This window comes from Bufo bufo, chromosome 6 (genome assembly GCF_905171765.1).
Source record: "Bufo bufo chromosome 6, aBufBuf1.1, whole genome shotgun sequence".
In the NCBI taxonomy this organism is placed as follows: domain Eukaryota; kingdom Metazoa; phylum Chordata; class Amphibia; order Anura; family Bufonidae; genus Bufo; species Bufo bufo.
Genome location: NC_053394.1, coordinates 392,650,466 through 392,677,965, shown reverse-complemented (window position 1 = coordinate 392,677,965; position 27,500 = coordinate 392,650,466). Strand labels below are relative to the sequence as shown.

Below are 27,500 nucleotides of genomic sequence, written 5' to 3'. Positions count from 1 at the left end.
TCATCAGTAAGGCTGGATTCATATCACTTTTTACTTTTCCATTCTTCTGATCTGTCAAAAGAACAGCCAAAAAAAAGCTGTTCCTGTATTTTGAGAATCCGCCTTTAAACAGTCAGTATTTGGTCAGCATTTGATCAGTATTTGCCAGGAAAAAACAGAAGTGGGTCCAAAGCAGAGATGACACGTGAAGGAAGTATTTGCATGTCTTCTGTGTTTTGGACCCACTCCTGCTTTTAGCTTCCAAATCATAATAAAATCCAGATGTAAAAGTCGGACTGTGTGATAGAGGCCTCATGCTCAATTTGTATCAGTTTTGACTATTTGTGTCTGAGATCTGTTTTTATTCAGATGGAAAAGAAGTCCTGCATGCAGAACTTGTATGGCCTCTATCACACAGTCAGTATTTGGTCAGTTCTTTTCATTAGTATTTGATCAGTATTGGTAAGGCAAAAACAGGAGTGGGTCCAAACCAAAAATTTGCTTGTCTTCTATGTTTTGGACCCACTCCTGTTTTTGGATTCCAAATCATTATCAAATCCTGATGGAAAATACTGACCGTGTGATAGAGGCCTTATGGATGCTCAAACATCAGGACCCGTTTTTTAAAAAATTATTTTTCTGTTCTTCTGGCAGATCAGAAAAATAAACAGTGATGTCAACACGGCCAAACAGGAACACTAGTGTTCCCATAACAGCCTGGTGAGGGTGGAAACAGCATAAAGAGTCACACTAGTGGCCCCAGAACAGAGTGGTGAGGGTGGAAACAGCATAAAGAGTCACAATAGTGGCTCCAAAACAGAGTGGTGAGGGTGGAAACAGCATAAAGAGTCACAATATTGGCCCCAGAACAGAGTGGTGAGGGTGGAAACAGCATAAAGAGTCACACTAGTGGCCCCAGAACAGAGTGGTGAGGGTGGAAACAGCATAAAGAGTCACAATAGTGGCTCCAAAACAGAGTGGTGAGGGTGGAAACAGCATGAAGAGTCACAATATTGGCCCCAGAACAGAGTGGTGAGGGGGGAAACAGCATAAAGAGTCACAATAGTGGCCCCAGAACAGAGTGGTGAGGGTGGAAACAGATTGAAGAGTCACAATAGTGGCTCCAAAACAGAGTGGGAAGTTGGGGTGCAACAGCATAAAGAGTCACAATAGTGGCCCTGGGACAGAGTGGGCAGATCACAGTAGGAGCAGCTGTGGCAGATCACAGTAAGAGCAGATGGCAGTAGAGGCAGCAGGTGTGTGGCATCAGGCGGGTGGCAGCATCAGAATAGTGGCTGAAGCACGTGGCCAGAAGTAATGGGCCATTTGTCACAATGTTCCAGTGTAGCAGCACATTACAGTCAGATCATTACTGCCAGAATGATCTAGTCTGTTGGATCAGTCACCAGTTTCTGGAAATCCTGGCTGATCCAGGCCTGATCCATCTTTATAAAGGTTAGTCTCTCAACATTTTGTGTCAAAAGGTTAGTTCTTTTTGGGGTAACTATCCCCCGCCACACTTAACACCCGCTCTGATGCCTCGCTACTGCTCGGGCAGGAAAGCCTGCCCAGGGCAAACTTGGCCAGTTGTGGCCACAATTCAAGTTTGGCTGCCCAGTAGTCCAGGGGATCTTGGATCTGGGGTGACAGGGTGCAGTCCAAGTATGCCACCACCTGCTGGTTCCGGTTCTGCTCCATGTTCTGTTGCTGCTGGGTAGATTCTTCAGTAGGCGGGTGAAGAAAAGTTCTTATCAGAGACTGAAGACTTAAGTTGCTGCTGATGCAGCTGTTGCTGCTATCCCCTCCAGCAATCAGGGAAGTAAAGAGTGAGCTCAGAGGGTCCTCCTGGTTAGCCCTTCATGAGGATAGGCGATGGCGCACATAGACAGCAACCAACCAAATAGAAAGAATGTCTCGACAATAGGTGAGTTTTTTATCCCTCTACGGTCTAGAAAAAGGCCCCTATTTTGGACTGGTAGCTATAAACCACTGTAAGGGATCGTCTTTTTATTCGGGGGTCATTCTCACAGACTCCTTCCAGACAAAGGCTTTAGTGTCTAAACAGTACATTTATTTGGCAGTCTTCATGCACAAGCAGCAACCAAAACATAAATCAAAACAACTCCTCAGCCGTCTGGCCACTGACTAAACAGTATAGTCCCTCTCTAGCAGGATCCAAGTCTACCATCCAGCTCCCAAAAACACTGCAGTGCTTACCCCACACAGGGTCATAGGGTCCCGGCTCCCACAGGCTTTAGCACATCCTGCTCCTTCCTCAGACTGAGAGCCCCACCCAAGTTCAGCAACAGGATTAAATAGCATCCCTGATCATGGGCATATTCTTAAATCCTGGAGTGGAGCATGGGGAACAGGCACCCACCCAACACATTGCCTGTTCCCAGTAAAAGCATGCCCTAGCTGGAGCCAGCTAAGCTAAGTAGCTTGGTGTCCACCAACTAGCTTAGTGGCCATCTATATCTAGGGCCTTTACTCCACCAAGGCCGGGCTCCTTGGTGACACACTCCTGGTGCAAACAACACCCCCTTTTCCATGCTTTGCCGGGACTTTTCTGTTCTCCTATGGGTGAGATACACCCTTTCAATGGCTCTCATGTGGCCCTCTGGTAGCTCCACTGCCACACCACCTATTTCTGTATAGAATTCTTGGGACTTTATGTCCTCCTCCTCGACCTCCTCCTCTGCTAGTATAGCCTCCACAGGGCTTAGGTGGCCATGAGATGTAGGTGCCATGTCTCCTGTCCCCTCACCAGTCAGATTTATCAGCATCCCCTCTAGGACATGGAGTGGAATAATATCATTCATCCCATAGTCCTGGCGACTGACAAATAAAGTGGCCTCCTGAAAGGGCCTGAGCAAACGGCAGGTTCCACGCATGAGCTGTCACTGTCTAAGGTCACAGTTATACCAGGAGTAGTGATAAGCGGCAGGGGCAATATTCGAATTCGCGATACTTCGCGAATATTTGGGCGAATATTCGCCATATATTCGAGAATTCGCGAATTCATGATCTCCAGGCATTATTTTCTTGATTGCGAAAATTTGCATAAAAATTCGCATGAACTGGTATTTTTTAAAAAAATCAAATATTCGCGATTATGAATATATTTTGTGATATTCTAAATATTCGCGAATTCTCGAAGTGTCGATATTCGCGATTAAAATTCGCAATTCGAATATTCGTGATCAACACTAACCAGGAGTAGTCCTGTCCATCTGTATCATCAAAAAATCGGTCACAGGTTTCCGCTGCTCATAAAGTTGGTCCAATATGTGGAGGGTGGAATTCCAACAAATGGAAATGTTGCATATGAGGCAATGTAGGCAAACATTCTATTTAAAATAAACAACAACTTTTTTTAACTCGCAAATTACTTCACTTTTTTCCTTTTTTTTTAAAAGTAACTTAAGGGATGAGCTAACGGGCTGACCCAGGGGCTGTCTTATAGTCTGTAACGTCCACCCTCTTCTCCTCCCTCACCTCTATACTATCTAGGCTCACCCCCTTTGGTCCGACCATGTGATCCTCCCTCTTTTAGTCATTCTGTCCTTAGTCACACATAAGGTCAGATCCTGATGGTAATTAAAACATTCAACATTTAACACTTAATGAAAACACTGAAACAAACAAATCTGACAATACAAATAGCACATGAAAGGGCCCAAACGAACGTTTCCAGAACATAAACGTATCGAACTGAACTAAAAATGTTGACGCCAAAAAAAAATTAAAATCTCCATATAAAAAATGTTAAATCTCCAATGCGCATAAAAAATAAAGTAAAACATCTCAAACACTTGCTACAGCTTTATATCACATTTATTTTCTTTCTTCTAATCCTCATCTATCACATATTCATTTCTTGCTGCATCCTAATATAACATATTTCCTTGCTTCAGCCTCATCACACTAATTTCCTTGCTGCCGCCTCATATTTTGGATGCACACAAGCTGTGCTGTCTTATTGACTGTCTGCTCTAAATTACAAGCTGTTAGATCATTTTTCTCAGAAAGACACACATACACCAAGCAAGTATCAAAGCAGTACTCCTTTATTACAGGTTATATCTCATCAGAGAGGGCGTTCCTCTACTGATGCTCATGACATGGTTGCATTGGCTAAAATACAAAAACAAGAAAAGAGATAACGCTTGGCATCTCGCACAGCATATTGCATAGACTTTGGTATGTAAACATCTAGGTGCCAGCGCCATATTGTAATGGCTTCACATTAATATCATGACATCCTCAACAGTCCCCCCTTTTTAAGCTATTTTAATTGGCCAGACGCTGTCCCTCATCTAAGTATCTTCTACAATCTGTCCCATTGTACCTTTTGGTTGTTTCATCACTTTGGAGACAACCTATCTCTATTGGATAGGCTCCCTCGTAATGGACTTATACAATGGGAAGTCAGATTGTCATCTATCCCTAATACAGAATATATGGAGGCGATGTTGAGTGGTGGATGCTTAGTTGGGTTTCAGTCTTCAACTTCTCCATTATTGTGAACATAAAAACGACTATATTCATACTGAGAATCTTTGGGCAATACTATAAAAGGGTCTCTGGGCTGGAAGTATCGGACTGTAACTGCTTTGTTCTTCCTTTTACACAACTTTTTTCATGGCCCAGAAACCTATTTTTACTATCTCATTCAGATTCCATATTTGAGTCAGGATCAGCAGTCACACAATGGGGAACAATAAACACCATCCTTTCAAGTCTGCGGACTCAACATTTTCTTGCAATGACTGGGGCGTAGATCCAATTAGGCTTTCCTTTGAGCTTCACTAATGTAATTATGTTCAGCAACAAGTAGAAAAGACCATGAAACTGGGCTTTGAGGACTTTCCTATTGTGTCTCTTTACCACCACCCATTCTCCAGACAAGAGTGGGCAGGTTCCTGGTACTTTATCAGGATCTGGAAGTGAAGCAAAAACTCGAGAATGTATTTTAGTCAAATGCTTGTGCAAACTGATCACATAATCTGTCAGACAACCAGGTTGTATCTGGAGCTGTTGTGGGAAATACAATCCTGTCCTAGGGGCTGACCCAAAAAGGACATTATAGGGACTAAGGCCTGCCTTTACGGTTAGGGGTATACCTTACTGAAAAGAGGGCTACCGGCAGGCACTCTGTCTATGGCTTACCAGTCTCTGCCGTGGCTTTTTGAATCTTTAACTTTAGTGTCCCGCCCCGTTCAGTTTTTTTTATTCTTCCCTACCGCTGCTTTGTGGATGGTACGAAGCATGTAAGGCATGTTCTACACACAAAGCCTTCATCATCTCCTGCATCACTTCACTTGAGACCACTTTTTTTTTTTGTATAATTGTCTTTTTTTTGAAGAAAAAAGTACAATAATAAAAGTGCATTTTTACCAATTTTTTCATGTAAACAATTAACTATCAGGTATTTTAAATGGATAAAATAGTAGGAATGACAATACAAATACAGCGTCATAATGCTAGTCCCAGCAAGCCATATTAAATCCCGAAAACCGGGTAGGTGAATCTCACATTCTAAAATAATAATATATACTTATAAAATAGGAAACAAGACAAGACACAAAAGGGCAAACATACAAAAAGGGGAAGAGAGTATCAGTCACTTTTATCAAAGAAAGTATCCCAAGGTTGCCAAACCTTATTAAACTTATCTACCGTGTTATTAATAACTGCTGTCAGATACTCCATTCTTCTAATTTCCGAGATACTAGTAAACCTGAGACCACTTTTAATGGTCTCAGGTACCCCATACCTGCATACAACTTTGGCCATAATCTTCTTTGCTGTGGCCTTAGCTATCTGGTATGCTTCTGGCCATCCTGAAAACAAGTCATCACACACCAATGCATACTCATACATGCCCACCTTGAGTAGTTGAATGTAGTCTATCTGCAAGCATTGAAACAGATACAAGGGGCGAGAGGTATGTTTCTGGGGTACCTTAACCACTTTGCCCACGTTGTTCTGGGCACAAATCATACATCCTTTAGTATATCTGGCTGCTACAGTGCTGAACCCTGGGGTGTACCATGTGCTATGTACTAAATCACACATAATGGTTTTTTAACTGGTGTGTCACTCCATGGGTTGCCTTTGCCATCGTAGGGTAGAGGAACCTAGGAAGGCAGAGTTTCCCTTGGAACTGTATTTAGCCTTCCTCATTTGCAGTCAATCCTTTTGACATCCACTGGTCCCTTAACTCCTTCTCCGCCTGGTTCTTTAAGGTCTTAAGAACTTCCAGGGAGACAGGAGGAGTTATTTATGGGACCTGAGCTATGGCCACTAGGGCAGGGGTCTGCCTAGTCAATTTGGTAGCAATTTTTGCTGCCTGATCTGCCTTGGTTTTTCCCTTTGCCTCCTCTGAGTCTGTTTTACAGTGACTTTTTGTTTTTATCACCGCCACTTGAATTGGCAACATGAGGGCTTCCATCAGGGACCTCACTGCTTCCCCATTTATGATGGGTTTACCTGAAGTGGTCAGGAAGTCTCTGGCTTTCCAAATGGGCCCATAGTCATGGGCTATACCAAAGGCATACGTAGAATCAGTGTGAATGTTGGCTGTTTTTCCCTCTGCATATCTGCAAGCCATCTTCAGAGTCTTTAGCTCCACTTCTTGGGCAGACATGTGTGGTGGTAAGGACTCTGCTTTTAGAATGTCATGTTTAGTCATCAGGTCATCAATATGTGATGGGTGGGGGTCACACTCCCTGCACCCCAGCCGATCAGCTGTTTGAGGAAGAAGGGGCACAACGTATTCTGAGTGAGGGATCATTATTTGTGGTGCCATATGTATTTTTTATTGATACTATTTTGGGGTGTGTATCACTTTTTTTATTGAATTTTTTTAGGGAGGAGAAGCAACAATTTTTTTTTTCATTTTTTCCCCTTACAGCGTAGTATGGGTTAAATACGCTAATATTTTAATGGTACTGGTGTTTTTGCACATAGTGGCTTCTTTATGTTTCTTTTTAAAAAAAATGGTGTAATTAGAATTTTTATTTTTTAGATTTTTTTAAATCTACAGATTGCTTCTGCCATACATTACATTTCCCCTCCCACGACAGCACCATCGAGAGAAAGGGATCCAGGGACAGGAAACCTACAGAAATAAAAGGGTGGAGCCTCTCTACCCATTCAGTGGTTTCCTGTCCCTGGAGTGGGAGACCTACAGTTTTTCCTTTTAGGTTCTTACCGTAGGTCTTTTATTCCTAGGGGGTCCCTAGAGGGCTGCCGGTAGCTGCCGGGGTCCATCGCGTTGCTGGGAAGGCTGACAGGACCCTAGGATATGGAGGTGCTCCAGGGGCCCTCTGTATCTTGCGGCAGGCATGCGGGTTACCTCTCATGGAGAGCTCTGCCCTGTGGGAAGCGCCATCTGGAGTGGCAGTAAACGTGGACATCCTTGAGGAAGGATGTCCACCGGCCCGCTAAGGGAGCGGGCCGGTGCGGACGCTTCCGGGCACACGATGACGACGGGCGGTCACTTCCGGTAGGCGATGCGCGTGATGACGCGCTTCCGTCTAATCACGTGGGCAGCGCACGGGAGGCAGTGAAACGCATGCACGTGATGACGCGAAATCGAGTAGGCGGCGTCTTCCGGGAGATGGACGCAGGAGCAGAGCACGTCTTGACGCGCTTCCTGTGGGGGACGCCACTCTTACTATATTTAAGAGGTACAAGCCAGACCAGTCCCTGAGCTATTACGGAACGGTCTGTGCTTGACTGCATGTATGGGAAATTTATTTCAATAGAAACATTCTTCACGTTAGTCAGGGTGCGGACTAAAAGATTAATTATTCCTTTTTTGTTCCTCTCTTAAGTGAATAGACTCCCTACCTCCTCCTTTCTGACAATGGAGGAAGAAATCTGCTGAGGGTGAAATGGTGAACCCCATCTTGGTAGTTGACCAATCTTCCTTGGAGTAAGTGGCTCAGTTATGATGCCCCATCTCAAAATTTTGCACTTTGTGTTCTTTTTTTTCCAGCCTAAGCCGAAGAAGATGCTGTCAAAAAGAAAAAACAAAGAATGTGCGCTGTGTAGAACATCGCTATCTTCTTCTTACGGGAAGAAATTATGCCAAACTTGCATCGACAAGACCATTTCTGACGAATCACCTTCATTGTTAGAAAACATAAGATCACTCATTAAAACGAAGGTCAAAAATTCCTTAAAGTCAGTCAAGAGGGTGAGAACATCTGTGAAGGATAAAAGTTCAAAATTTAGCCTATCCCAGAACTACTCGTCCGACGACAGTGACTCACCACGGGAGTCGTCTTCTTCTGGTTCTTCCACTGAAGATGAAACTATGACTAATACCTTTTTTTTTCCTCCGGAAGATACGGACAAGTTGCTAAAGGTCATAAGATCTACCATGAACATTGAAGATGTCAAAGAGGATAAATCAGTAGCAGACTCTTTGTTTGAGGGGTTACAGGAAAGGAAAGGTCGTTGTTTTCCTGTACATGGTAGTATCATGTCCTTAATTCAGAGGGAATGGAGAAAGCCAGGCAGGAAAGTCTTTGCCTCTAGGGCCTTTAAGCGCAAGTATCCGTTTGAGGAAGTGAATTCCTCCTCTTGGGGGAAAGCCCCTAAAATTGACGTTGCCATCTTAAAGGTGTATGCTTAAAGAACCCCTAGACAAAAAAGAAAGATCCCATAGGGAACAAATTTTATCCTCACCAACTCTACAAAAAGCGGCTGACTTCTTAACAGACGCGTCAGTCGATTCTATTAAGCTCGGTGCGCAGTCGGCATCCCTCACCAGTTCCGCACGGAGGGCCCTTTGGCTTAAAAGTTGGAGTGGGGGGGATATAGCCTCCAAACAAAGGTTATGTAACATCCCCTGCCAGGGAGAATTTTTGTTTGGTCCAGAGCTAGATGACCTTTTAGAGAAGGCAGCTGATAGGAAGAGAAGGGTTCCGGGCCCTAATCCTGCTGCGGTATTTGGTTCCAGGAATAATATTCCCTATAGGAATAATGCGAGTAGAAGACCAGGCAGAGATAAAGATCATAGATTCAGATCCAAGAATTTTGGGGGGAAAGGATTCCTATTTTGAAACTCTTCCTCTACAAATAAAAAGCAACCTCAACAATGACGCCAGGTTAGAAGTGGGAGGAAAGCTAAAATTCTTCCAGACAGCCTGGGAAAGGATTGCAGGGCCTTGGGTCTTGGAGATTATTTGGTCAGGTCTCAAACCAGAATTCCTTTCCTTGCCTCCGCAAAGATTCATTATTACAAAAAGCATTTGTGTAAAAGGATGTTTTCCCATAATAAAGGAAGTTTTAGACCTTATCAAGAAAGATGTCCTGATTCCTGTTCCTCCAGAAGAGCAATCCGAAGGCTATTTCTCCCATCTTTTTCTAGTTCCGAAACCAGATGGTACGCACAGGACTATCATCAATCTAAGGGATTTGAACAAATTTCTGGTTTTCAAAAAGTTAAAAATGGAAACAATGAGGAATACGATCCAGCTTCTTTTTCCTCATTGTTTAATGGCCGTAATAGATTTAAAGGACGCCTATTTTCATATTCCCATGCAGCAGAAATTTCAAAAATACCTCAGAGTGGCGATTCTAATGGAGGGTCAGATTCAGCAATATCAATTCCAGGCATTGCCCTTTGGCCTGTCCATGGCACCAAGGATATTCACAAAGGTGGTGGCAGAGATGGTTTCGTTCATAAGAATCAAAAACGTTTTGATAGTTCCATATCTAGACGATTTTTTAATCATAGCGAATTCCCGGCTGAATTGCGATAATGGCATTCAGATAGTTGTACAGACCTTCCAAGAACTAGGGTGGATAATAATCTACAAAAAATCCAGATTAAAACCTGTAAAAAAAAACTGAGGTTCCTATGCCTAGTTTTGGATTCAGAGACTCAGAAGGTATATCTCCCAGAAGAATCAGATCCCTTTCTTCCACCTCTCTGACTCTTCGAAAGGCAATGTCGGTCCTGGGGTCTCTAGTTTCCTGCATCCCGGCAGTAGAGTGGGCTCAACTTCATTCCCGCCAGTTACAGTCAGAGATCTTAACAGCCTTCAAAAAGCACAGGGGGGCATTGGATGTCAGAATAAAAATTTCGAACACGACATGGAAGAGTCTATCATGGTGGCTGGACAGGGACAATCTAGTTCAGGGAGTCCCATGGTCCTATCCAGATCCTATTGTCCTGACCATGAATCATTGATAACCCCATGGGCCAATCTAAAAGGTTTCTACAGGTGTGGATGCTGTCAAAATTGTAGACAGACACACTTTGATAGAAACATTAAACAGATAACATCAACGTCCAACAACTTCAAATGGGAAATCAATGAAATTTTGTCATGTAATAGTAGGGCAGTCATTTACATTGTTCAGTGCCCATGCCCAAAGCAGTACATCGGCCGTACAAAAAGGGTATTTAAGACCAGAATATCTGAACACATTAATAATATCAAGAAACAATCTGAAACGCATCCTCTATCCAAGCATTTTAAATTATATCATGCAGGTGATCCAAGCAAAATGAGTTATGTGGCTATTCAATCAGTCAAACAGGACTGGAGAGGAGGCGACTTTGTGGCCAAAATGTCTAGACAGGAGTCCAAGAAAATATTCGAGTTTGGGTCTTTGATGCCTCAAGGTCTCAACTCAGAAATTGAAATTTTCGGGTTCCTATAGGGGAGACGGGTTGGTTTACACGGGGAGTCAATGCCGGGCTGTTTTTCAGCGCATTGACCCCTCCTGCATCCCTTCCCCTCTCACCCTAATGCCACATACCAGATATCCCAGCATGTAATTTATTATCACTTTTTATCATTATTATTTTTATCTTTAGTATTATTGTATTTTTATCAATAATTTTTTTTTTTATTATGTATATTTATATTTAATATGAAATAAATGTGTATCTGTATAATGTAGCCTATGCAGTAACGTGCTGGAATTTATTGATTATCTATGTATTTTAGAGTAATGACTGAGACTGTGATTGGCTCAGTCCAAAAACCGACCCATATTTTCCACCAAACCTCTCAATATTAGAGTCCAGCCGTTCCAGCATATGTTACATTTTAAATTGTTTCAATTGTTTTATTGTTTATTTTTTAATGTGTATCCTACACATATATAATTATAACATGATGGTAGGACGCCTTTTAGCAATATATTTGCAGTCAGTCATTGTGTCTGTCATTAAAGGTGAAGATTACGGCTGTGCGGTTAGCCCAGTCCGCCATCCGACCCACATTTTTTAACAAACCCAAACAGGGTATATAAAGTAACAACCTGTGTCTGTATTCAGCATTATACACCTATCTACTGAGGAAGGAACTTGGTTCCGAAACGCGTCTAGTGTGTATTAAGACCTGGCTATTAGTGCGGTTTTAAAAAACGCAAGAGGACTTTCTTCAATTATTTCATGTGCAATCGTTTTTAAAATATACAAGACGTCCCACACCGTTGCAAAGATCTTATCTACTAAGGACTCACCAAGTGGACTGACATTGTGTTGTTATATCTGGCATTGCCGCAAATACAAGGTAAATCCTGTTCACTCTTTCTGACCTGACGAGTTCAGACAATACCGGTTCAACTCAGCTGTACCAGCTTCCGCTGGTCTGAGGGTTCAGACTCCTGCGTCACAAACCAGCGATCGACTACCTGGCTGGACACGTGGGACGCTGAGAGAGCGGCTCTGATGGTTTGCTCCGCTAACAACAAGTAAGTGGAGCCCTACTGAGTGGAACAAGTGCGGTTTCCATTTTTGTCAGACAACATCCTAACACAGAGTCCTTCTGTGAGAAAATAAAATTGGGACAAAGCAGAACCTCCGGTTCCAACTATACGGCAAATTGATATTTGAAAGCTTGGACATATGAGCGGTCCAACAGAATACCCCTTGCAGCCCAACTTTAGCCATTAGGTCTTATTCCTAGGAGTACTCCGGTTATTTAGGTTTTGTGCGTGAGCTCCGCACTTATATACCTATTTACACATTTTTGTCTACATATGTATGCTGATACTGACACAGTCAGGCTGTTGTGATTGAATGTATCAATAAATTTTAAAGCAAAAATACTGTGAGCCAGCCTATATTTATATTGATTTAGGGTGGATAATAATCTACAAAAAATCCAGATTAAAACCTGTAAAAAAAACTGAGGTTCCTATGCCTAGTTTTGGATTCAGAGACTCAGAAGGTATATCTCCCAGAAGAATCAGATCCCTTTCTTCCACCTCTCTGACTCTTCGAAAGGCAATGTCGGTCCTGGGGTCTCTAGTTTCCTGCATCCCGGCAGTAGAGTGGGCTCAACTTCATTCCCGCCAGTTACAGTCAGAGATCTTAACAGCCTTCAAAAAGCACAGGGGGGCATTGGATGTCAGAATAAAAATTTCGAACACGACATGGAAGAGTCTATCATGGTGGCTGGACAGGGACAATCTAGTTCAGGGAGTCCCATGGTCCTATCCAGATCCTATTGTCCTCACCATGAATGCAAGCCCTTGGGGGTGGGGAGCCCATATTCAAGAGTACAATTTTCAGGGTCAATGGTCCCCAAATCAGAGATTGTTCTCTTCCAATCGGAAAGAATTAGTGGCAGTAAGACTGGCCGTGAAAGCTTCTCTGTCCCTTCGAGGCACAGGCCACATGAGAATTCTCTCAGACAATCAGGCGACCGTGGCATATGTGAACCACCAGGGGGGAACAAGGTCGGTAACACTAGGGTGGGAAGCAAGGAGATTACTGGGGACATTAGAGAAACAGGTCAGTCACGTATCAGCTCTCCACATAAAGGGGAAGGAGAATGTTCAGGCAGACTTCCTCAGCAGGTATCCCTTGAAGCAAGGAGAATGGTCCCTGAACACCTCAATATTTTCCATGATCACAGAGTATTGGGGCATGCCGGTTATAGATCTTTTCAGTTCAGACCAGAACAAAAATGTGGAACTTTTTTGTTCACTAAATCCGAGGGAGTCCCCCTATGGGATGGATGCCTTTCTCCTGAAGTGGAACTTCCCCCTAGCCTATGCCTTTTCCCCCTTCCTATTGAAACCAGCAGTCCTGAAAAAGATCAGGAAGGACAAGGCAAGGGTTATCCTCATTGCCCCCTTCTGGCCCAAGAGGGCATGGTTTACTCTGCTCCGGACCATGTCGATATCAGACCCCTGGATTCTACCAGACCTCCCGAATCTGCTGTCCCAGGGTCCGGTTTTTCATCCAGCGGTCAGTGGTCTCCATCTGACTGCTTGGAATTTGAGCGGAACTTATTAAATCAAGAAGGGTTTCTCTCAGGAGCTCATTGCGACCTTACTTAAAAGCAGAAAACCTGTAACTATTTCTATCTACGCTAGAACCTGGAAGAAATTTATAGAATTTAGTAATCTCAACCCAAAACATTTACCCTTACCTATTTCCCAGGTCCTGGAATTCTTCCAGAAAGGTCTTTCTTTAGGTCTTGCAAAGAGTACTCTTAAAGTACACGTCTCTGCCCTGTCAGTACTATTCGAGCAAAACTTTGCTTCGAATCCATGGATCATTAGATTCTTTAAAGCAGTTGATAGGATGACACCAGTCTTATCCCCCAGGGTTCCCCCGTGGGATCTTAATATTGTGCTAAATTCCTTAACCAGAGCACCCTTTGAACCCATTGATTCTTCAAGCATAAAACATCTTACTTACAAGCTAGTTTTATTGGTAGCCCTCACCACTGCTAGAAGAATAAGCGAGTTGCAGACCATTTTCATTAATCCCCCTTTCACTAGGATTCTGGATGATAGAGTTATAATCCTACCTGATCCGGCCTTTTTACCCAAAGTGTCTTCTAAATTCCATAGGTCCCAAGAGATAATTCTTCCTTCCTCTTGTGACCATCCTAAAAATTCTGGGGAGGTGGCATTTCATGCTTTGGATGTATGGAGATGCTTATTACAGTATCTCAGAGTTACGGAAGAATGGAGAAAGTCTTCTGCTTTATTCATTCTCTTTTCGGGATCGAATAAAGGGAAGAAGGCTACCAAGAGCACCTTGTCTAGGTGGCGTAGACTGGGCATTATACAATCCTACTTGGAGGAAGGCCTATCTCCTCCAGTCTCGGTGAGGGCTCACTCTACTCGCTCTGTTTCCACTTCTTGGGTGGAAAGGTCGGGGGCTTCTATAGAGTAAATTTGTAAGGCGGCTACGTGGTCTTCACCTTCTACCTTTTTCCGTCACTACCGTTTGGATCTGCACTCTTCCTCTAATCTTTCTTTCGGTAGAAAGGTTTTACAAGCAGTGGTCCCTCCCTAGGAAGGGTTCTATTCCTCTGTAATTCTCTCTATGGTGCTGTCGTGGGGGAGGGGAAAAATTATGATTACACTTACCGGTAATCGGATTTTCCAGACCCCACGACAGCACCCTTCCTAATTCCCTCCCTTCGTGATGGTTTCTGTATTCCACATGGAGTAGCCAAAAAAAAGATTTTTTTCTGTATTGATTATATAGTTTATATGCTGGTTCGGTTCAGAATGATTAATGGTGTAGGAGTCCCTCTCTTGCTCTGTAATCCACTGAATGGGTAGAGAGGCTCCACCCTTTTATTTCTGTAGGTTTCCTGTCCCTGGGGGTGGATCCCTCTCTCTCTATGGTGCTGTCGTGGGGTCTGGAAAATCTGATTACCGATAAGTGTAATCGTAATTTTTTTCCCCCATTTTTTCCCCTTACAGCGTAGTATGGGTTAAATACGTTAATATTTTAATGGTACTGGTGTTTTGGCACATAGTGGCTTCTTTATGTTTCTTATCAAGAAAATGGTGTAATTAGATTTTTTATTTTTTAGATTTTTTTTAAATCTACAGATTGCTTCTGCCATACATTGCAGTGAATTAGCATTGCAAGTAATAAACATTCACTGCAGCCTGCAGGTCTCCATAAGAACTAGAGCTATAATAGTCTTGGTTTCTTCAGAAAGACTGAGGCCATTACTGAAAAGGAATGGCATCCCAGATCTCCAGTTGGGGAAGCTGTTTGGACCCTGGGAGAGAAAGCTGCCTAAGATGCCATGATTTCAAATAACTATGGCAATTGAGGGGTTAAATGTCTGCGATCGACATTGTTGCTGTTTAAAACAGCAGAAATCATGTGACTATGGTGACATTTGTACTTGCTAACAGGTGCCATATTTAAAGTCCAAACTTCCACCGCACATATTCCGTGCTGGTCTTGAAAAGGGTTAATTAAATCTGGTCTTTGTCTCGGAATGACATGAAACACAGTGCGTCTTTAATTACCTGTGGAGGGAAGTATATTACAGGTTTACTTACCCTCCGCAGAGCAAAAATGGGGGGGGGGGGGGGGGGGGGTTCCTTCTGACACCACAGTTAGGTGGCATGGCCCAGGAACAAGCTCTGTGTCCTCACCTGTCCTGAAACTGCCTCTTTCTTTTGCTGCTCCTTCTGCTAGGCAAGCGATGTATGCCGCCGGCTCTGCTCCGCTTTTGAGCGAGAAAGATATTACCGAGGACAGTCAGCAGCTACTGCCCAATCCAGATTTGGAGGAAAGGTCCGCTGTTTCCTCCTATAGGCATGTAAGTAGCGACGATGACAGTAGAGTGATAGCAGGTGTAGCGAGCGTTCAAGGACGTGGCCATGAGACTGGAGAGGGTAACATAAGTGATGAGTAGACAGTAGTGGATGATGTAGCCAATCGCACACAGGAGCCAGGTGAAGAGGGGGCTTCATCATCATCAGTGAGGGAGAATGCCAGCGTGTCCTTAAGACAGCAGCAGAGTGGCAGCATGCGGTTGGGCCAGCAGGGTGCAAGCGTGGCCTTAAGCCAGCAGGGTGGCAGCAGTGTGAGATCTGGAGCCAAACGTGCTCAGGGCAGACAGTTTGCTACTCAGGAGCCTACCTATCTAGAAACAACTAGCGGTGCACGGATTCATAGAGGCAGCGGCAGGCAGTCAGTACACAGTGGTGGGGGTAAAATGCCATACTCGCCAGTGTGGGAATTTTTCAACAAGTCACCAGAGGATGTCAGCATGGCCATATGTAGGATCTGTGGGCAGAAGGTGATGTGCCGCCAGGGTGCCAATGTTGTCACCACGGCCCTGCGTCGACACATGGAGCGCCACCATAAAGTGACCTGGGAAAACCACAGCGCTAATGTAGTGGTACAGCCTGATGCAAATCCCAGTGGCCCGCACCCCTTCTCCAGCGGTGTTTCCTTCCCATCATCTACTGGTCCTGATGCTCCTTGTCATGTGTTTTGCCAGCAATTGATCACTGAGGCAATTGCAAAAAAAGTATGCGTGCACTTAAGCAACAGCACAGAAGCTGAACGTGTTCCTGGCCAAGTTGCTAGTACTACAATCCTTCTGTTTTCATGTGGTTGACTCTGCACATTTCAGAGAACTGATGGCTTGTGCCAAGCCAAGGTGAAGAGTTCCATGCCGTCACTCTTTCTCTAAAAAAAAAGCTGCACCAGCCCTGCATACGTACATACAGCAGAAGGTGGGCCAGTCCTTGAGCCTGTCGGGGTCTGGCACAAATCATGGCAGCGCCGATGTGTGATGTTATAACTATGGTCAAGGACAATATAGATCCTTTTCAGCCCACTGGGTAAATGTGGTTCCAGCCTAGACACACCAACAACTTGGCCAGGTGATCACAATGCCGCCTCTGCGTTCTCCAGCTAGGATTCCATAACCAATGTCCTCCTCATCTTCAGCCTCCACTGTAGGCACAGTTCAGAAAGGTCCTTCAGCATATCACCTATGCAGAGCATGGCGGTGTCAGGCTGTTCTGCACCTGGCCAGCCTGGCGAACGGAGTCACATCGGGGAGGAACTGCTCCATGTCTTAAACCAAGAAATCGAATCCTTGCCAACTGAAGATAGGAACCATGGTCACCGATAACGGAATGAAAATTGTATTGGTGCTGCATCAAGGAGGGCTGACCCATGCACCCCGCATGGTGCACATCTTTAATCTGGTTGTAATCCGGCTTCTGAAGTCTTTCAACTAACTGCAAGACGTCTTAAAAAAGGCCAAGAAATGCATGCACTTCAGCCACTCGTACCTTACCGTACAAAACATGCCCTCCTTGAGCTGCAAAGCCAGAATAGTGTTCCCCAACATCGCCTCATATGCATTGTTTTCACATGTTGGAACTCCACGCTCCACATGTTGGACTGACTATACGATTTCTTGATGATGCAAGCGGACAGGGGTACTCCCTTGTGTAACTTCGACGTTAGCCAGTGGCAGCTCATGCGTGACACTTGCCATTTGCTCAGGCCCTTTGAGGAGGCAAATTTATTTGACAGTTGGCAGGACTATGGGATGAATGATGCCATGCCACTCCTTGACATCCTGAAGCAGATGCTCATAAATCTGGCTGGGGAGGGGACAGGAGACGTGGCGCTTACATTTCACGGTCACCTGAGCTCTGTGGGGGCTGAACTGGTAGAGGAGGAGGACATTAACATACAAGAATTGTATACAGAAATAGGTGGTTTATCTCCCCAAGTGACAGGAGAGGAACAGGAGGAGCTGGAGGGTGATGCGAAAGACCAGGCAGATGACCCTGACAGACCGTGGCAGTATGCAGTGAGGATGAAGGCAGGGAGTCCCTCTGATTCCTTTGTGCAAATGGCCAGATACATGCTGAGTTACTTGCGTAGTGACAACTGCGTCATCACTATTCGGAAGAGACATGACACCTGCTGAGGAATGATAAATGTAACTACTGTCGAGACATCCTATGTAGTCGGTTGGTCGCTGCCTATGTGCCTCATTGCCCATCCTCACCCTCTGACCCGGGAGACCCTCTGAGCTTACGCTCAACTGCCATGACTGCTATGGCAGGAGGAGCACCAGCTCCATCATCAGCAACTTAAAGGGGTTGGCCACTTTCTGGTTATTGTTGACCGATGTGCATGTAAGATGATTATATGACACTAATATAGCCTTTGTTGATTTTATGTGACGTTTGCTATATTTCATAAGTTGTGTCCCCTTGTTGGGAAAATCTTCTGTGCTGTCCACAGAGGAGATCTGTCCATAAGATGGCCGCTGATGGAGGGTCATATGACCAAGCAAAAATAACTCCAGACACATCACTCAGCCTTCTCCTCTCAAATGCACCATATCTGCCATCTGCACTTAAATTTGGAGAGTTTAGTGCAGGTGTAGGGAGTAGTTTGCCTGGTTACATGACCCTCCATCAGCAGCCATTTTATGGAGAGGACTGCCATGTCAACAGCACAAAGGACTTGGTCAAAAATAGAGAATACCTTATTAAATATAGAAAATGTTGCAGAATATCAGCAAAGACTATATTAGTAAGTGCTATATACTCATTTTGCTAAAATATTGATCAAGAGTAGCCGGAAAGTGGCCTACCCCTTTAAGTCTTGAATCTCTAATGAGCACTTTTCTTCACCTGCCTACTGAAGAAACCACCCAGCAACAGCAGAACATGGAACTAGCAGCTGGTGGCATACTTGGACTGTACCCTGTAATCCCAGATCCTCTGGACTACTGAGCAGCCAAACGAATGGTGGCAGCAACTGGCCGAGTTTGCTCTGGACAAGCTTTTCTGCCTGGCCAATAGTGTGGCATTAGAGAGGGTGTTCAGTGCGGCGGGGGGCATAGTTACCCCAAAGAGAACTCACCTTTCAACACAAAATGTAGAGAGATTAAATTTATAAAGATGAATCGGGTGTGGATCTGCCATGATGTCCACACCTGATCCCTGATGCATCAGAAGAGGTAATTCTGGCAGTAATGTTCTGACTGCAGTTTACTGCCACACCAGAACAGGGCCAATATGTTAACTCCTCTTGCTGTTGCCACTCTCACCACCCTGTGACTGGGCCACTATGTTACCCCATCTTGCTTTTGCCACCCTCGCACCACTAGTGTCCGTGTTTGGCCTTGTTGTCATCACCGTGTATTTTATCCTTGTTATCTGTCAGCAGAACCGAAAAATGAAAACCACAACGGATCCTGTCTTTGATGCATCCATAAGGCCTCTATCACACCGTCAGTATTTTGTATCAGGATTTGATCATGAGTTGGAAGCCAAAAGCAGGATGGGGGTCCAAAACACAAAAGACATGCAATTATTCCTATCACGTGTCATCTTTGTTTTGGACCCACTCCTGTTTTTGCCTTACCAATACTGACCAATTATTGACCAAATACTGACCGTGTGAAGGCGGATGCTGAAAAGACAGAATCTATTATTTTGAGGTTGTTCTTGTGACAGATCAGAAGAAGGGAAAAATACACGTCAACACAAACTTACAGCTAACACCCTCCCCACTCTGTCATGGGCCCACTACTTGTCAGAAGAAGGGAAAAATACACGTCAACACAAACTTACAGCTAACACCCTCCCCACTCTGTCATGGGCCCACTACTTGTATCAGTGTGTAACAGAACAGGTTCTCTAGCAATCTATGTGGAATCAGCAGAGGGTGTAAAAGGAGAGAGCTATTTGACTCTATAGTAGAATCTTGGGCCACTGCACGGTTAAGTACATTATACCTGACACTAACATTGGCCTGTAAGGTTCAGTTAACACTTCAGCTAATTCCAGCACTTACTGTATGGTGGGCCAAAATCAGGAGCCAAACCTACTCTCAGATAAGGTATCATGAATAGATCTGCACCTGTTCTGTGTTTTCGACCTGTAATTGACTAAATAATGGAAGTGTGAACCGAGCCTAAGAGTGACGCCTGTGACCTGCTTGGTATACTGACTCACAGTAACTATATAACTCCCAGAAAGGACTAGCTATGCATGTTGCTGCAATGCTGAGATTCACTCTCCCTGCAGGCCATAATATAGCTGATTTCACACGTTTTGAGACTAATTAATTTGGAGCTAAGCAAATTTTTGGGAAAAATTTTAGAACATTTTGCTCATCTCTAACGAGCACCATCATCATCTAGCTAATTCTTATCAACAACTTAAAGGGAAACAGAAGAGAGAAACAATTTGTGCATAAGTCTAGTTTCTGTTTGAGTCGAGACCACAAATACAGAAGTGGTGGTCATTATATTACTCTCACCTATAAAGGGATCATTTTAAAAAACAAAACGTGCCTTGATGTGACACCAAATGTCCTTCTAAGATCCCGGAAGTAGTTTGGGCAGAAACGGGTGTGTATTGAAGGAGACGACTGGATCTGGATGGTGGACAAATAAATTGTGGGTGCTGCTCATGCTTATCAGTGGATCAAACAATACTCTCTGTTCCTAGTCGGTCTTGGATGTCAAGATCCCTCATGTAACCACTGTGTCTGTTGCGGATATAAGACTAAAGATCTGAAGCCATTACAAGATGGCTCTGGCATCCGGGATCACTCCCCACTTATCTGTAGTTTACATTCCTTAGATATGCTAATGAAATGAAACAAACAAAATGTGCTTTAACTGCAGACTGTCAGCTTTAATTTGTAAACGGTGTAGGAATTACAACAGTTTGCATATGTGCCTCCTACTTGTTAAGGGACCAAAAGTAATAAGACAATTGGCTTCTCAGCTGTTCCATGGCCAGGTGTGTGTTATTCCCTCATTATCCCAATTACAATGAGCAGATAAAAGATCCAGAGTTCATTTCAAGTGTGCTATTTGCATTTGGCATCTGTTGCTGTCAGCTCTCAAGATGAGATCCAAAGAGCTGTCACTATAAGTGAAGCAAGCCATCATTAGGCTGAAAAAACCCCAAAACAAACCATCAGAGAGATAGCAACAACATTAGGTGTGGCCAAAACAACTGTTTTGAACATTTTTAAAAAGAAGGAACGCACCGGTGAGCTGAGCAACACCAAAAGACCCGGAAGACCACGGAAAACAACTGTGGTGGATGACCGAAGAATTCTTTCCCTGGGGAAGAAAACACCCTTCACAACAGTTGGCCAGATCAAGAACACTCTCCAGGAGGTAGGTGTATGTGTGTCAAAGTCAACAATTAAGAGAAGACTTCACCAGAGGGTTCACCACAAGATGTAAATCATTGGTGAGCCTCAAAAACAGGAAGGCCAGATTAGGGTTTGCCAAACAACAAAAAAAGCCTTCACAGTTCTGGAACAACATGCTATGGACAGATGAGACCAAGATCAACTTGTACCAGAGTGATGGGAAGAGAAGAGTATGGAGAAGGAAAGGAACTGCTCATGATCCTAAGTAGTGATGGACGAACATCTGCCAGGAACAGTTCGCGAACGCGATCAAATGTTCCTGTACATCTCAAAGGAAACAGGGTCTTGGCAATAACCAAAGACAATTACCTTTCCCAACTGGTTCAGGACCCGGCCACACTGGACTTGGTATTAACCAATAGACCTGAAAGAACAACAGATGTGCAGGTCGGGGGACACCTGGGAAATAGTGACCATAAAGTAATAACCTTCAAATTGCCATTCAAAAGAGTATTTCTTCAGGGAGGAATAGAAAACACCAAACTTCAAAAAAAGCTAAACTTAGCCAACTAAGAGAGGCCATAGGCCTAACTAACTGGGACAAAGTCCTCAACAATAAAAATACACCCACAAAATGGGATATTTTTAAAACCATCCTAAAATCTAATTGTGAGAGGTTCATACCTTATAGGAATAAAAGGTTAAGGAACAGGAAAAAAAACAATGTGGATAAATAGAAATGTAAAGAAAGCATTTAAATCACTAAAACAAGAGGGTAGCAAGGAAGCATTAAAAAACTACAAGGAAAAAAATAGAATATGAAAAAGACAAATAAAAGTAGCCAAACTAGAGACAGAGATTCAGAGAGCGATGAAAAAAAAGTACGTGGCAAAAAAGTACAGACAGCCACCTAAAAGTTAGTCAGGGGTGCTGTATCTGTCAATAAAGCAAAGCATGGTGGCTGTCTGTACTTTTTTGCCACATACTTTTTTGCCATTTGCTTTTGCATTACATCATTGAGTCTGTTGCATTGTCTCTGTATATTTGATCTGTGTCAGGCGGTTTGTAAGGTGTTTTTCTTTTGGTGCTCCAGCATTCCTGATTTATTTCTGCGGATTGTATATGTATAGATACAGCAGTGTGTCTAGCACTGCGTTATATGTATATATACAGCAGTGTGTCTAGCACTGCGTTGGTTTCTCTCTAGTGGTCTCCTGACGAACCAAATCTAATGGGGAAACGAGTCGAGACGAGAACCCTCAATTGAATTTTGACAATCCTTTTTGGTTATATCACATAATATTATTTGACCCGGGCATCCATAAGGGTCCATTGTGTATTGTAGGGCTGTTCTAGGACAGACAGGGCAGGCACGGGGACAGAGTGCTCCCACCATCAGGGTGCATCTCTGGGCTTAGTACCAGTAAGGGATACCTTAGGGTGTTACTAGGGACCCTTCTGGCCTGCCTGTTCCCAGTCATACCATCCACCCCTTCCGTCCTTGATCCAGCCCCATGTGTGTTGGTATGTTTGTTTGTCTTTCTATTGTCCCCATGTGAGGGATTTATGGTAATTTTTTACATTTTCTATTAAGTTAAGTTATTTTTTTAGGTGGTTTACCTCTGTGACTGTTTGCTATCTTGAAGTACCTCAATGAAAATAAGCAAATCACGCCATATCAGCATGGCTTCATGAGGGATCGGTCATGTCAAACTAATTTAATCAGTTTCTATGAGGAGGTAAGTTCTAGACTTTACCGCGGCAAATCAATGGATGTCGCATATCTGGACTTCTCCAAAGCATTTGACACTATACCGCATAAAAAGTTAGTACATAAAAGGAGAATGCTTGGACTGGGAGAAAATGTCTGCATGTGGGTAAGTAACTGGCTCAGTGATAGAAAACAGAGGGTGGTTATTAATGGTACACACTCATGGGATCACTGTCACTAGTGGGGTACCACAGGGGTCAGTATTGGGCCCTATTCTCTTCAATATATTTATTAATGATCTTGTAGAAGGCTTGCACAGTAAAATATAAATTTTTGCAGATTACACTAAACTGTGTAAAGCAATTGACACGGAAGAGGACAGTACACTGCTACAGAGGTATCTGGATAGATTGGTGGCTTGGGCAGATAAGTGGCAGATGAGGTTTAACACTGACAAATGTAAGGTTATGCACATGGGAAGGAATAATGCAAGTCACCCGTACATACTAAACGGTAAAAAACTGGGTAACACTGACATGGAAAAGGACCTAGGAATTTTAGTGAACAGCAAACTAAGCTGTAGAAACCAGTATCAGGCACCTGCTGCCAAGGCCAATAAGATAATGGGTTGCATCAAAAGGGGCATAGATGCCCATGATGAGAACATAGTCCTGACACTTTACAAGTCACTAGTCAGACCACACATGGAGTACTGTGTACAGTTCTGGGCTCCTGTGAACAAGGAAGACATGGCAGAGCTAAAGAGGGTTCAGAGGAGGGCAACTAAAGTAATAACTGGAGTGGGTGGACTACAGTACCCAGAAAGATTATCAAAATTAGGGTTATTCACTTTAGAAAAAAGATGACTCAGGGGAGATCTAATAACTATGTATAATATATCAGGGGTCAGTACAGAGATCTCTCCCATCATCTATTTATCCCCGGGACTGTGACGAGGGGACATTCACTGCGTCTGGAAGAAAGAAGGTTTCTACACAAACATAGAATAGGATTCTTTATGGTAAGAGCAGTGAGGCTATGGAACTGGAGGAGGTGGTGATGGTGAGTTCACTGAAAGAGTTGAAGAGGGGGATGGATGTACTTCTGGAGTGTAATAATATTACAGGCTACAGCCACTAGAGAGGGGTCATTGATCCAGGGAGTTAGTCTGATTTCCTGATTGAAGTCAGGAACAAATTTTCCCCCCTAAAGTGGTAAAATTGGCTTTTACCTCCCTTTTTTTTTTTGTTGCCTTCCTCTTGATCAACTTGCAGGATAACTGGATGGACAGAGGTCTTTTTTCAGCCTTCAAACTATGTTACATTCTATCTGTGATTCCACATGACTGCAAAGAACTGAGAATCCCCCACTTTTATGGCTGAAGAATGGGTTTACCACCTCGTCAGTAAAACAACACATAACATACCTGGGACTGAAAATTGGTAAGCTCCCTAGCTCATTATACAAATCTGAATTATCCGCCACTCATAGGAAAGATAGTGCCAGAACTAAAGAAATGGCATACCCTTCCTTTGTCATTTTTAGGCACCTGATTAAAATGATGAGCTTCTCCAAACTATTATACCCTACCACAAATGTCAACACTGTCAACAGGGCCTTCAGTAAATTTATATGGTTGGGTAAACACCCCCGGAAATCACCACAAAAATTGATGCTATGGAAGCCTGAGGGTGGAGTCAAGTTTCCAAATATACGGGGATAAAACATCACATGCCTCATGAGACACATAATGGATTGGATACATGACACAGACCACTTTTCCAACAGAGACCTAGAACTAAACTTGGTAGATCCTTGGGGGCTGCTCTCCCTCCAGAGGTAAAAAAAACTCAGTGCTAATAAGGGACACAGTGGTGGCTTGGAAAATAATCAGGAAAACATTTCGACTTTCTCACTCAATGTCCAAAAGAATGTCATTATGGAATTACCTGGAGTTTCCCCAGGGGAAACATGAAAGGTTTTCTAGGGACTGGAAATCCAGGGGCATAGTCATGGCAGAGCATCCAGGGAACTAAAGGAAAGACACCAACTACCAGATTCTCATTTTCTGCATATTATGCAAGTGTTGGGATTCTTAAAACATAAGGTTCGAGATCTCTCCAAGGAAGCAACCACAAACACCTTTGATGACATAGTAGGTAGCTCCCCACGAATGGTATCACTCTCGGGTCTGTACAGAACCATGTCTGGAAATTTCACGAAAGCGGTACCATCCAAACTTTTCTGCAAATGGGAACGAATCACAATGGATGATGAGATCAGGGACAAAATTTTGGAAGGATGGGCAAACGTCCGCTCCTGTGTCATAAATGAGAGATGGCGAGAATCTTATTTTAACGCCATATATGGATTTAACTTTCCAGCCTCTCCCAGCTTCCCAGATTGCATCACCCATTGCCCCAAATGCAAAACAGTGGCTACAGATTTTTGGCATGGTATTTGGTCATGTCCCCAGGTCTCGAAATTCTGGGGAAAACTGATAATGTATATTAAAACGCACTGGTTGATCTCTCTCCCCTTTAAACCTCAAACACTTGTTTCACTATATTTGATTACCAACACACCAATCCACTCGCTCCCAAAAAGTACCTCTTTTCCTTAACTCTATTTTGCTGGTGGCTAAGAGAGACCTATTACATCATTGGCTTTCTAGTCATAGGCCGGATATATCAACAGTAGTCTTGCAATTGAAGATACTGTTGAGACATAACCGGATGGAGGTGGAAAGGCATAAAAAAAATTCCAAAATGGAAAACTTTACTTATTACACATTTTAGCCCCTCCAAAATATCGGAGATGGTAAACCATTTCAATATACCTCCTGGTCCCTTGTTTCTTCTTTAAAAGGAACTCTGGGCGCCCTTCAAGTGTAACATGCCCTTGCCCCCTCCCCCACCTTTCCCTCCCTCTTCCTCTTTATAAAGGGTTCTCATATATCACAATATTGTGTTCTAATGCCACGCTGATTGCTGTACATCCATTTTTTTATTTATTTTTGCCATATGTGACAGGATTTGGAAGAGATACTCAAAAGGATGTAATACTTTAGAAATCTTTATTTATGGCATGTCTTTCATACTGTAGCAACATTTCTGTCTCTGTCTAAAATTGAAATGTTCAAACTAAAAGAATTTGAAAAAAAACAAACATAAAAAATGTCATTCAATACAGGAGACTATGTTTGTTTGGGGAGATCTCACAGTGGTCCTAATCATTGCTCCAAGCCCTCAGCTACCTCTGGTAACTGAAAGCAAGGATCTGTTTTATCTCCCTGTAAAAATAAGTATCTGACGGAATAAAGCCAGTTAGGGACCACCATAAAAACACATAAGGGAGGTCACTAACGGGCTAAGAATGAAGATGGCTTCTCTTATATGTGGGTTTTGTGATGTTTACCAAGAGATGATTTATGGTTGAAACATTTACCACATTCTGAACATGAATATGGCTTTTCTCCTGTGTGAATTCTCTGATGTTTAACAAGTTCTGATTTCATCTTAAAACATTTCTCACATTCTGAACATGAAAATGGCTTCTCTCCTGTGTGATTTCTCTGATGTACAACATAAGCCGATTTTTGTCTAAAACATTTCCCACATTCTGAACATGAAAATGGCTTCTCCCCCGTGTGAATTCTCTGATGTGTGACAAGTTCCGATTTTTGTCTAAAACATTTCCCACATTCTGAACATGAAAATGGCTTCTCTCCTGTGTGAATTCTCTGATGAGCCTCAAGAGATGATTTCTGGAGAAAAAAATTCCCACATTCTGAACAAGAATATGGCGTCTCCCTTGTGTGAATTCTCTGATGCATAACAAGACCTGATTTATTGTGAAAACATTTCCCACATTCTGAACATGAAAATGGCTTCTCCCCTGTGTGAATTGTCTGATGCATAACAAGACCTGATTTATTGTGAAAACATTTCCCACATTCTGAACATGAAAATGGCTTCTCCCCTGTGTGAATTCTCTGATGTACAACAAGAGCCGATTTAAATCGAAAACTTTTCCCACATTCTGAACATGAATATGGTGTCTCCCCTGTGTGAGTTCTTTGATGCATAACAAGACCTGATTTATCGTGAAAACATTTCCCACATTCTGAACATGAAAATGGCCTCTCCCCTGTGTGAATTCTCTGATGTACAATAAGAGCTGATTTAAATCGAAAACATTTTCCACATTCTGAACATGAAAATGGCTTCTCTTTTATGTGAGCTGTTTGATGTTTAGCACCTGTTGCAATCTGTGATGAATCAGAAGATCGGACCTGTTTAAAAGAATCAAATGATGCATTGTTTCTGCGATTGGATGAGGGTATATCTTGCATATTGGCATGCTCTTCAAATGTATCTCGTGTGATACCACAATCATCTACTTCAAAATCTGAAAATACCAGATGTTTCTCTAAGTTCCTGGTACAGTCATCTGCCAAGAATAAAACACATTTTATTATTGATGAATAACATTAAAATTGTATTGAAGTTTTATAACTTTTCCAATTAAAATAAATCCACAGAAATGCAAGGCATGGCACAAAAGTCAAGTATCAATTGACTAAAACAGTAGTGGCCAAACAGACCACAATCTAATAGTAGACCGAGGGGCATAACTAGAAAACGCTGGCTCCCACCTTGAGCAACTTCCCTGCAATCCCCACCCAATCAGTCATTTTAAAGATATATAAATAAAACATTTACTAGCACTGGACAAGAGGTGACGAATTCCCTCTTAGTTCCCCATACAATAGTTATCTCCCCTCAGTGTCCCTTTTACAGTGGAATTCCCCCTTAGTGCCCTCTTCACAGTGCTGATGCTCCCTAAGTGCCCCCACTAAGTAGAATGTTCCCTTCATGTCTCCAAACAGTA

The 27,500-nt window shown here is 43.2% G+C and overlaps 3 protein-coding genes across 3 annotated transcripts in view; 1 reads left to right on the top strand and 2 right to left on the bottom strand.

Annotated features, from left to right (window-relative positions):
• The window catches only part of LOC121003516 (zinc finger protein 208-like), a 2,651,670-nt gene that overhangs the window by 1,133,407 nt on the left and 1,490,763 nt on the right, over positions 1 to 27,500 (top strand). The window lies entirely within an intron of this gene.
• LOC121003540 (oocyte zinc finger protein XlCOF22-like) overlaps positions 1 to 27,500 on the bottom strand; it is a 933,287-nt gene that overhangs the window by 318,871 nt on the left and 586,916 nt on the right. The gene's annotated exons all lie outside the window — the stretch shown is intronic.
• Positions 1 to 27,500, bottom strand: part of LOC121004244 (zinc finger protein 271-like) — a 124,563-nt gene that overhangs the window by 56,546 nt on the left and 40,517 nt on the right. Inside the window, exons 4-5 of the mRNA XM_040436401.1 lie at positions 26,025 to 27,059; positions 7,343 to 7,355 (exon numbers count right to left, since the gene is read on the bottom strand). Of these exons, the coding sequence (XP_040292335.1) occupies positions 7,343 to 7,355; positions 26,025 to 27,059 (1,048 nt within the window). The remainder of the gene's footprint in view (positions 1 to 7,342; positions 7,356 to 26,024; positions 27,060 to 27,500) is intronic.